Source organism: Pangasianodon hypophthalmus, chromosome 7, assembly GCF_027358585.1.
Source record: "Pangasianodon hypophthalmus isolate fPanHyp1 chromosome 7, fPanHyp1.pri, whole genome shotgun sequence".
NCBI lineage: Eukaryota > Metazoa > Chordata > Actinopteri > Siluriformes > Pangasiidae > Pangasianodon > Pangasianodon hypophthalmus.
Genome location: NC_069716.1, coordinates 5,308,123 through 5,320,594, shown reverse-complemented (window position 1 = coordinate 5,320,594; position 12,472 = coordinate 5,308,123). Strand labels below are relative to the sequence as shown.

General features: G+C 38.2%; 1 protein-coding gene across 3 annotated transcripts in view; it reads right to left on the bottom strand.

Moving 5' to 3' along the window:
- ldb2a (LIM domain binding 2a) overlaps positions 1-12,472 on the bottom strand; it is a 77,597-nt gene that overhangs the window by 48,382 nt on the left and 16,743 nt on the right. For all 3 annotated transcript variants that reach the window (XM_026940658.3, XM_026940660.3, XM_026940659.3), the window contains exon 2: positions 8,094-8,196. In XM_026940658.3, the coding sequence (XP_026796459.1) occupies positions 8,094-8,196 (103 nt within the window). The remainder of the gene's footprint in view (positions 1-8,093; positions 8,197-12,472) is intronic.

Below are 12,472 nucleotides of genomic sequence, written 5' to 3'. Positions count from 1 at the left end.
AGACAGATGAAGAGGACACTGGGTCAGGGAGGACAGACAGATGAAGAGGACACTGGGTCAGGGAGGAGAGACAAATGAAGAGGACACTGGGTCAGGGAGGAGAGACAGATGAAGAGGACACTGGGTCAGGGAGGAGAGACAAATGAAGAGGATAATGGGTCAGGGAGGAGAGACAAATGAAGAGGACACTGGGTCAGGGAGGAGAGACAAATGAAGAGGACACTGGGTCAGGGAGGAGAGACAGATGAAGAGGACACTGGGTCAGGGAGGAGAGACAGACAGAGGACACTGTGTCAGGGAGGAGAGACAGATGAAAAAGACACTGGGTCAGGGAGGAGAGACAGACAGAGGACACTGGCTCAGGGGAATAAAGACAGATGAAGAGGACACTGTCTCAGGGAGGAGAGACGAATGAAGAGGATAATGGGTCAGGGAGGACAGACAGATGAAGAGGACACTGGGTCAGGGAGGACAGACAGATGAAGAGGACACTGGGTCAGGGAGGAGAGACAGATGAAGAGGACACTGGGTCAGGGAGGAGAGACAGATGAAGAGGACACTGGGTCAGGGAGGAGAGACAAATGAAGAGGACACTGGGTCAGGGAGGACAGACAGATGAAGAGGACATTGGGTCAGGGAGGAGAGACAAATGAAGAGGATAATGGGTCAGGGAGGAGAGATGGATTAAGAGGATACTGGGGTAAGGAGGAGAGACAGACAGAGGACATTGGGTCAGGGAGGAGAGACAGATGAAGAGGACTCAGCAGCAAGAGACATAAAGTTTTAATAAAGGAAAAGTGTATGCACACGCACACACACACACACACACACACACACACAGACTACAGTATATAAGGTACTGCATGATTTATCTACAAAGCTGATTCCACTATATGTGTGTCTTGCTCAGTTCCTAGTGTAGAGGGGCGTGTCCATCATTAATTATACATAAGATGGGTGTTTCCTACATCCATTATTAATAAGATGGCTGCATGGAGCTTGTTGACTTTCTGGAAGCTTCTCGGCACACTGGCCTTCACAACCCGTCATTTTTTTTCATGACTCCATTTTTACAACACACACACACACACACTTACTTATAACTTACTTATTTCTAAATTATTTTTCAGTTTTAGAATTAAAAACTGTTAACGCTTACATTATAGGGTCATTGATATTCAAACGGATGTGAACACTAAGTATTTGAAAATAAATAAATTTAGATAATTAAAGTTCAATTACAACTTTTAAAGGAATCTGAGAGTCCAAGTCACATACACACACACACACACACTTTATTGTCGAGATAGAGGGTTTTGAGAGATGAGAGAAAGCAAGATTAGGGGAAGAGAGAGAAAAGAGAGAATATGAGAAAAGCAGGAAACACAGAAACAGGTCCATTTTATCATCCCTTCCCACAGCTGTTCTTTCTTCCTGTTGCCTCCCCCTCTACATACACACACACACACACACACACACACACACACACACAACATTGTTGCATTGAGACTGGTCCTGTCACTCATGTGAGAGTGGTGTGTATCTAACAGAGCTGGACTGCAGCTGAGACAGAACTCCTCCCCCTGTCAATCATCTCTCTATCACTCTCTATCACTGTCAATACATATACACAAACCTAAAGTCCTGGTACATAAACAGTAAGTGAACATTTCATAGTAATGTGTGTTAATAAGTAATATATCAATCGGTGTTGTAAATCTAAACTGCCGTAATATAATATAATGTTCAAAAGCTTTGTTATTAAGTAATACCCTGCTCATAACCTTCCTAGAATAGCATTATATTCATGGCATAATTAACACATTAAGAACATTCTAATAATTTACTTTATTTTTCTAAGTTCATTTTCTTTCAATCTATAATTCAGGCTGTACTTTCATCATTCAATATCACAATATCATTGGAAATAAAGGAAATGAAGAAAAAAGAATGAGAGAACCTAATTTACTTCTTCCTATGATCTTCAGGAAATCCAAATGATGCAACTTCCTGTTGAACATTGTGTGACTTCCAAAAATTCCATAGGCATGAATTCGTTTATATTGTGGGACACTAAAATGTACATTTTTCATAACTTATAAGGGTATAATGGACGACTCAAGAAAAGGAAAATGATGTTTCAAATATGAGATGTTAAATGGATTCACACACTGATGCAAAATTAATACGAAGTGTAGGTATAGTAGGATGGGACAGTATAACTACAAAAGTTAATTATCTGAGACATGCACTTTGTGTAGGACACTTGTGTTTCCTTGTGTTTAAAATGTCTTGTATTTGTAAATGTTACACAAATGGCATCCGACTGTGGAATCACCCTGGTAGTAATGAGTGGTAGAGATGCACCGAAACTGGATATCGGTTTATATCGATACTTATCTGATACTCTGTAAGCTAACGATTAGCAGATTAGCGAAAATATTGGTCCCCAATACCCAGTATGAGTTTTGGATCAGTGCATCTTTGTGATCAGAGCATTTCATATTTCCTCTAGTCGCCGTTGTTAGTCTTTTATCAGCAGGAGGTTTAACGCGGGACTGTTGCAGCGGCGTTACATCATGCGAGCAAACTTCCATCCCATCATCCCCCAAACAAGGTGAAGATACGATTTAAACCCCTCCAACAATAATGAGCTCATATCAAGGGCAAACACACTGCACGGGAAAACACTTCTTTCCTGAGACTCAGCATGTTGCACTGTAACACTGACTCTGACTTACAGAGATATAACACTACACGTCTCTCTTCTATACGGATTCATTCAAGTTGCACGTAATTATGCACAATTTATTGCGTCCTATACATAACGTGTAGAGCCGAGAGTGTGGAGGACGAGAAAATGACCAGTGGTAGAAAAAAAGAGAGAAAGAAAGTATGGATAGCAAAGGAGGACAAAAAATGGTGGGGGGAGGGAAGGCTCGGAGAGAAATGGACAGAGAGCAGGAGACAAAATAAGGAAGGGGGGTGGAAACAGACTGATCAGGAAAGAGAGAGAGAGAGAGAGAGAGAGAGAAAGTAATTTCAGCATTGGTGGAAAAACACACGATTTTTTTCTTTGCAAATGTTGCCATTTAAATACGGTAGATTTCTAAGTGACATCTTATAGACACAAAATAGATGAGTGCACTAGCTAAAAACAATTTATTTTTCATTTTTGGTTTGTTCTAAACAGAAATGATATTTTTATTCCACACCCCCTCTTTAGTTAGAATGTAATCAAGTAATGGTGAATAATGTTCTTCTCCTACGCTTCTTATACGGTATAAAAGAAACCAAATAATCCATTTAACCAGAAATGTGCATTTATTTTTATCATTTTCAGACCATCCTTCAACTAGCGATGTCCACTAGATGGCATGTCAGAGACAAAAAATCCCCGTATATCTGAACTGTAATTTTTAGAGATTTCATACACAGCGACATTAAATACTCTCATGAGCCCTTGCACGTTTCTCTTTAAAACTTCGTGCCATCTGCGTGACTGTTGTCATGAGCTGCGTCTCAAATTGAAAACCCTCACCATATATTCAAAATTATTTAAAATTTAAAAATTATTTAAAATATTTAGCAATCTAAACAAATCCATTAGACTGGCACTCAAAATAGACATTCAGTAGGTTTAAAGACTAAAGGAGAGGTTTTAAAAAATTCAAACAATAATTGTATTAGGAAAACTGGCTAGTGTTAGTACTCAATGGTCATTAATAGTACGTAAGTAAGTGATTTAAGACAGTTTGTTTATTTAGTTGCGGATGCAGTATCACATGGTGATATACTGCCTTCACTATTTACGTTGGTATTACACCACATGGGCACGTCGTGTGAATTTCTGAGGACGTGCACAAACAACATGCCAAACGACCACAGGATACACATGTTAGCGTGTAACACTAGCTAGCTAGACATTTAATACCTTATTGAGGTATTTCCGAGGTTAGTTAGCAAGAAATTAAGGTATAGCTAACATACTCCTATGGCAGACTAATAATAAAAAACAGATTAAAAATTGTCAACATGACCTTTTCTGGTGATGGAATGGTTGTTTATAGCTGCTATAATATAAGTAACGATAAGATATGACTTGTTTCGTGGACATTTCACAACAGTAAATGTGTAACAAGTATGGCATGTCGTACTTATATATATCAATATATTTTAAAAATCCAATATCTGGCACATTGCTCTGATTTAAGCGGAATACTTTTATAGAAAAATAATCAACTTCAGGGTGGTAACAGTAAGTCCGTGTCATCACACCACCCTGCATTTGATTATTTTTCTATAATAGCACATCTATAACAAGTGCTTTATTCCTTAAATATGATACAAGTAAAAATAATATCAGAAAATGTGCTGATTGTTCTGATCAATGACTGCTTATGAATAATTTTTTTGAGAAAAACACTACTTGAAATATTAACAAAATAAGCAAGCCACTTAGTATATCCAGGCACACACACAGAAAGAGAAACAGAAATAGAGAGAGAGAGAGAGAGAGAGAGAGCATGCCAGGAAAGATGAGTCATAGCTCAACTGAGATGTGGACCTGCTCTCGGGCCGAGCCTCTTTTCCCATCATGCACCACATCCATATATCACAAACCTGCAGCGGATGAGAGAAATTCATCTCCATCTACCCAGTTCCTTTATCTAGGGCCCTATAGAATCGGTGTCATTTTTTTCCCCACAAATTCAATTTTTTTGGAAATATTTTTTAAGCGACTTTGGATTACCGGTGTAGCTTCTGTAAAATAAAAACAGGAGATCTAAATTAAATCATAAACAAATGAATAAAGCTGAAATTAACACTCTTCAATTTATTCACTTTATTACTCTATTTAAAAGCCTACTGTTCTGAGAAAAAAAGCAACCGTGTGTGTGTGTTTTAATGAGCAGCATTCGCATCCCTGCTTGTGACGCACTTCTTAGTCTTTGATGGTTTTCATTCCCTTCAACACACCATAGGCTTTTTAAAGTCTCGAAACGGAAACAAAACCGCTGCATGTATGTGTGTGTGGCTGGTGGTGGTGTGTGTGAATTAGCACTGCCCTTTGCTATAGAACGAGATCCTAAATCACAATGAAGACACCAACAAAGCAAACTGGGCTAATGAAGTATCCAGTGCTAATCGATTGAAGAATATTTCTGTTAGTCTTGTACAGCTCACTAACTTTACTGGCATGCAGGTATTGCACACACTGTGATGTATAAAATGTATATATGGACACACAGACACAGAAGTGTGACTGGACTTCTGCAAAGAAAAGCATTAAAACTAAAATGAACGCTATAATATCCAAATGATCACAAATTGCTTAAAACATCTAATGCACACTGTGCAAAATTCATAATCTCACTATTTTTATGTACAATTTTTCTTAGATACTTATTTTATGCCCATATGTTTTCATAAATTATACATCTTTGCACAGAGAAGGTTTGCACATAATATATAAAGAAAGCAACATATTAAGTAATATACCATTTACTAAGTGAGATTTTGTGACAGTGTAGCTAAGACACTTTTTAACTGTTTCCTGTTAACCCTTTGTATATTTTTTAATTTGCAAATTTTTTGAAGGCATCTTCATTTTCCAGAGTTCCTAACACATACTTCCTAACACATACTTCCTCCATCTTTTCGAACAGCAGGGCAGCATAACACACTCGGAGGAAATCGCTATCTGCCCTCTTCCACATACATGAGCTCACAGAAGCCCAAGATTGGCTAGTGTCACTGTGATTGACAGGGGAAAGAGAAACACCACTCGTCTACCAGAGAGCACGGCCAATTTTGCTCCTCTGACACCCATAGACGGCTGTGGCATCATCAGGAATTCGAACTCGTAATTATTGAAGTTTTTTTCAGAAATTCTGTACAAATCTGGTAATAAACCGCACATTTTCTAAAAATCACATTTTCTACATGAAGTCTGTGATTCCACCCGTGTTCCCCGTACTGTGGAAATTGCAGGATCCTTTATAGCCCACACAGTAAACTATATACAAGGCTATTTAAAGCAAACTGTACAAGATTGGCATTACCCGGCTGATCCTAAACTTCTGTTTCTTAAAGCAAAGCTGAGAAAACAGTTGCTTAACTGCACATCGTGCTTGCGTAATAAAAACATGTATTGCTGAATAAATCAGCAGCACAGAGACTGGGGGAAGGGAGGGAGGCTGCAAACGAATCAGGGTTTGAGTCCCTCTCTCCTTTCAACAAGCAAGCCGTTCTGCACGAATAAGCAAAGGCCCAGGACTCAGCGAGGACAGACAGCACTGCTCAAATCATCAGAGAGAGAGAGAGAGAGAGAGAGAGAGAGAGAGAGAGAGAGAGAGAGTGCAAAAGAAAAAACAGAAAATAAGCCCTGCATTTGGGATGAACCTGAGGATAAAACCACAAAAGATCCACTGAGGTGCCACAGAGCTTTGGGACAAACAATGCATTTATTCATAGTTTACTCATCCGGCTTATCAACACTGAAGCCTGACATCTGGAACTGGAGCTATTCATAGCATTACGAATTTACACTGTGGTCCAAAAGTCCAAGTCCACCACCAACAACCAGTTTTGGTCCATTAGTTAAAAATATGTTTTACTCAATTGAATCATATATGAGGAATAAAACAGTTGGGGGCATGCTGTTATAGCATATAATCAACAATTACAAAAACTACTGACTGTTACAAAGCATCGACACTGGAGACTCCTTACGTACATGTTAAATAAACATCTCCTCAAAGAAATCAGTTATAGGTTTTCCTTAGTTAAATAACAAAATGCTTGTAATTTTTTTTATTTTTATGTTTTGGTTATGTATGTCCACCATAGAAGTCTCTGTGAATTTGCCGTTACTATAGAAACAATAACGTATTAGAACGAGCACAACACAAATCTGTGATTTACTTCCTCCAACCAGTGAAAGCCAAATAAAATGTCCCCTCGACTAAGGGTAGTCTTCTCAACTACAAGCTCCTTCCCAGTTTAACAGAGAGATGTCAAATCCACATGGCTCCTCACGGCATCAAAAGAAAAAACAATAGCACTTCTTACCTTTAAATGAGTTATACTGTATACATGTTTGCTTTAGATTAATCAACATATAAACATATTCACTTATATTCACTTACATCTATAACACTGACTATACAGTTGGCTCTTTGAGGAGGAAAACATACATCACTCATCACTGTTAGATGACTAGCTTGTGGCTAACAGAAGACAAACACAGAAGCGTCCATGTTTTTTCTACGTCGCAAGTCGAATGTGACGAGGTAGAAAATGATGTAATTCCAACCTGCAAATTACCACTTAGTTGAAGGCTTAGCTGATGGCAAGTTGAATGCAGCTTAACACACACACAGACACACACACACACACACACACTCCTAACAGTGTTAATTACCATCTCTTAATGACCAAAACCTGATATTAGTATAAGTAACGGAAGATCGTTATATTGTTATAACTCGTATTATCCTTCTTATTAAGTTCAGCCAGTTTTTCCAGAAAGAACATTTCCTGGGCATATAGACGACTTGCCAAAATTATACCACAAAACCTGAAGACATTTTCATTGTTTGATAAGCCATACCAGCAAATTGAAAAAAAAAAAAAAAACAGAAAAATTGCACAAGTTCAATATTACCTTACTTTGCTACTGTGAGTCAGCTAATAACTACTGTTGATACTTATTACAGAAAAGTGAATAGTGATAATTTTTAAAATTAAAGCTAAATGCGTACAAGTGTTCCTACAATGTTTCGGAAACACCTTTACTTGAAACACATTTTAACGTGCACTATATCACATACTCTTACTGTCCTGTATGCATATTGTATTGTGATGCACTTCTTCTTGCATAACAAATTGTTGCCCAATTTGCAGGATTTAATCATGTGTACAGAGTCACTGTGTTGCCTTATGTGTTGTGCTATGGTCCTGATATAGCCTTGATACATGGTCTCACTGTATATGAATGAGGTGCCCATTAAATCTTATATCCTTTAGAAGTATCCCAAGGAAGTGTACAGCAGGTGATTTGTGTTTTATAATCTGAACTGAATTCTTACTGTATCTCTTTGGTCCATCCTCGAGGCAGAAGGAGAGGGTCAGTGTGGCGTCCTCCTCAAAGAACTCAGTAGCGAACGCGTCCCACCACAGATTGTCGCTCTCCTGAGAGGGAAACACAGTTAATTAACGAGAGCTAATTACCACGGGATGACCTACTCTTCAACAACAAACGGTTACAGAAAAGAAAGCAAATGAAAAAAATAAAAGAGCAGTCAGGCCTCAGTCAAGAGGATTTCAAATGCTTTGATAAAGCTTTTTGAATGACCTAATTAGTCACAGTTGTGGATGAAGAGAACCACCCACATCGGTGACATATAAGATAATTCAGTTATATGGATTGAAAACACACTTAACAGCATAATTTTAATGTGTGAATAGAAATTTTAAGTTTAGACGAAATGATGCATCTTCTTGCATGCTTGCTATGAACACAGTTGTGCATTTCCAGGGAAAAAAAAAACACAAACCAAAAGTTTATGCTTTTATTTCACTCCTATAGCATCATAACAACGAAAAATGTGTCAGAGATTTTGTTCTGTATCAGTTGGATGAGCTCAGAGTCTCACACCATTGCCTGTGTACATAAAACCATTTGAAGCACTATGAACAGGCAAAATACTCTCATTAGAAAAATCACATTAACAGACATAGTTTATAAATTCAACTACCAAAAAAAAAAGATCTCAGATATATCAGGAAGGTCTGGCTGGACTTAAGAAATTGCTGATACATTTAGCGCAACAGATTAACTTTCATTTGAATACCATTCCTTCTCTCCATCATCTGCCCCATTTTTACATCAGTTCCATGACCTGTTCTGACTGACAGGAATCTGATTTCTGCTGACATTGTTTTGACAGCTCTTGCAGGATCACAAGCTCTGGCAGATGTCAACTATTAGTGCTGCTGGCTTTGTGTATCATCATGCCCCGATGAAGCTGACCTCTGAGACTCCGAGATCACTGTGAACCTGAGCTCCAGGAAACAAGAGGAGAGTGGCTCATCTGCTGCTGGTTAAAATGGAGAATCAATTCTAGAGAACATAACTGAAGAGCAACAAGACCAGAAGAATATGACTGGTTAAAAAAAAGGAAAACAGTATGGAGGGCATGGCTGAACAAGAACATGGACTGGAGAACATGACAGAAGATGGAGAAGGCCTGAAGAGCAAGACTAAGCAAGAATAAAGGCTGGAGACTGAACAATAACAGGCTTTTGAAAAATTACTTTTGGAGAACATGACTAAACAACAGCAAGGTCAGGAGAACATGGCTTAATTAGAATATGGCTGGGAAGCATGACCAAAGTAGCATAAGGTCTGGAACATGACTGAAAAAAAACAAGCTCTGAACAACATGAATGAAGAAGACTAAGGCCAGGAGAGCACTCATGAAAAATAATAGGATTGGAGAACATGGCTGAACAAAAACAAAGGTTTAGAGATCACAACTATATAAGATCAGGCTAAAAAAGAACAAGATCAGACAACATGGCTGAAGAAGAAGAAGTTCTTAGGACATGCCTCAAAAAGAACAAGGTCTGAAGAACACAGTTAAACATGACCAAGGTCTCAGAATCCTGGCTGGGAACTTGAGAACATGCTAGAGGGCTGGAGAACATGGCTAGGCAAAAACAGGGACGCTAAAACATTACTGATAAAGATAAAGTTCTGGAAAACATGACTGAGCAAAAATAAGGACCAGAAAATACGATAGAAGAACAAGGCCTGGTGAAAATGACTAAGCAAGAATGATCTCTGAAGAACATGACAGAAGAAGAATAAGGACACAATGGGTGAAGAAAAAGGCCTGGAGAGCATGACTAATCAAGAATAAACACTGGAAACACAATGAAAAAAGATCAAGGCCTGGAGAACATGGCTGAGCACGAATAGGGGCTGGAGAACAGGACGAAAGAAGGAATGGAAGGTGAGACATGAGACATGACAAACCTGGTCGAAGAAGAACAAGGCCTGGAGAATAAGACTAAGCAACAATGAGTAGAGAACAACGACAGGACCTGAAAATGATGGATTAAAAAAAATTGGAGAATCTAATTAAACCACAGCATGGCCTAAGTAGAATGAGGTCTGGAACATGATTCAAGAAAACAACAAGGATGACAAAAACAAGGCCATTGGAATATTGGTGGAAAACAACAGGTCTGGAGAACATGGAATAAGAATGTGTTCCTGAGTAAAAGGTCTGGAGAACATGGCTAAACAAGGGCAAGAAATGGAAGGAACAAGGAATGATGGAAGAAGAACAAAGCATGGACAAGAACCAGGTCTGAAAAACATGAATGAACACGAACAAGACCTAAAGAACATGCATGAACTAGAATTAGGTCTGGAGAACGTTGTTGAGAAAGAACACAGCTCTCTTCTGCATTCTGTTGAGAAATGCAGATCATTCATTGCACACTTTTTTGTCGACAACACTGACAATACACCTACAAGTATACACACACATACACACAAACAGGTCACACATGTGCACATCTGGCTAATCCTAAATCTGAAGACAAGCAGTAGTGTGTGTCTGCTAATCTGCTGATTCCTTTATTCTGCACTTTATTATGTACTGATTTGTGTGTGAATATTGTGTGTGAGTGTGTCATACTGACGCATGTTGAACATGATGTGTGTGTACATATGATTCTATGTGTACAATTAAAGGCAGGATTTAGACAAGGGATGGGCGATATGGTACAAATATCATATCATGTCATATTCTCAAAGACATTTCATGAACACACAAAATAAATCATGATATATAGGTTTGTAAGCAAATTGTCAGCTAAATAGTAGTGTTGCATAAAAAAAAAGTTTGTCATATTTAATGCCTAGAAAATACATATATTTTTATATTTTTATTAAATGACATTTTTATTTATACGAAAATGAAATAAAAAATATTTAACACTAAAACTGTAAATAATAACTACATTTTAACATCAAACCATCTGCTTCCAATCACTTTGTATTTTTTTAAAATAAAAATATACCACAATATTCACAATATCTTTAAAAAATTGTGTATTGTGGCTTAGTTCATCACAGTATCAATATTATATCATCATATTGTTCAGCCCTAATTTGGACTGGGATATCACATCTGATATCACAACAAAACTCTCTCTCTCTCTCTCTCTCTCTCCCTCTCTCTCTCTCTCTGTCTCTCTATCTTCCTTTCTTGGTCTATCAAGAACTGGCACAGATTCAAGTTCAACTCTCACTCTCTCTGTCCCTCTGTTCTGGGAGTCCATCCTCTTCCAAACATTAGAAATGAACATCTCACAGCCTGTCCCACTGAGCACCGTCTTCCCCCAAAACTGCTCATATGTCAAACTGTCAGAAGAACCGCTTTCAAATCTGCATCTCGATCCCACCGGATTGCACTGAGTGCTGTATGCAAGCTCAGCTCTTTCCTCTGCAAACTTCCTCTGATCAGGCTCGACTTCCAGTCTGCCCCATTAGCCGAGGTTAATATATTTATAATACAGTTATACTTTGATTATTAATGATGATGCTGTTCTGTGTTTGGCATGGACTTGCGAGTGTGTTTGCTATAGTGGGAAACTTGATAGGCCAAACAGGAGTTCCAATTTTCGTGACTTTTCATTTCTCAGCATGGAAGTCATCATCACTTACTTGAGACCTGAATCGACTTTTTTTAGTGCAATCTTCAATATGTCTCGTTGAGGAAACCCTTAAAGGCTCTGTGTAGTGCCCTTCAACAGAGTGTCCATCAGAGAGGGTTCCAAGTAGTGCTAAGACATTTTTTACTATACCTAGTTTACTTTCCTGAACTGATACCTATTTCTTTTTTGCATTTATTTCAACCACTAGTATGGTTATCTCAAAAATCAAAAAAGAGGCAATCACATCTTAAGATTTCATGCAATTCCACTGAAAGACGCTCCATCTACCTCTGCATTTATAACCTCATCTACCTACCAAAAAACATTACTGACCAATATTTTAAGAATTATCAGTTTACAATAAGAAAGGAGTTCTCGCCTTGATTATCAGTATCACATCAGTCTGTCTCTCATCATCTGAGCTAAAAGTCACAGCGTTTAAACACAAGCCTCATCATCGTCTCTTAACTTGATTGATCTCTGTTCATGCTAACATCGGTGGAGAAATAATCACTGATTCATTCCCTCAGTTCTGTTTTGTTGAATACATCTCTTATTATTAATGTCTTTTATTTAGTGATTTTAAACATTTTAATACTTTGTCCACTGTCATCTGTACAGAGTGTGCTCTCTGTTTTGATGATGATGTGGCAGCGGACATTTATCTCATTACAAACTGAATTGACTCCATTTCATTATGGCATGTGACACCCTAAAACCTGATCAAATCGTGAGA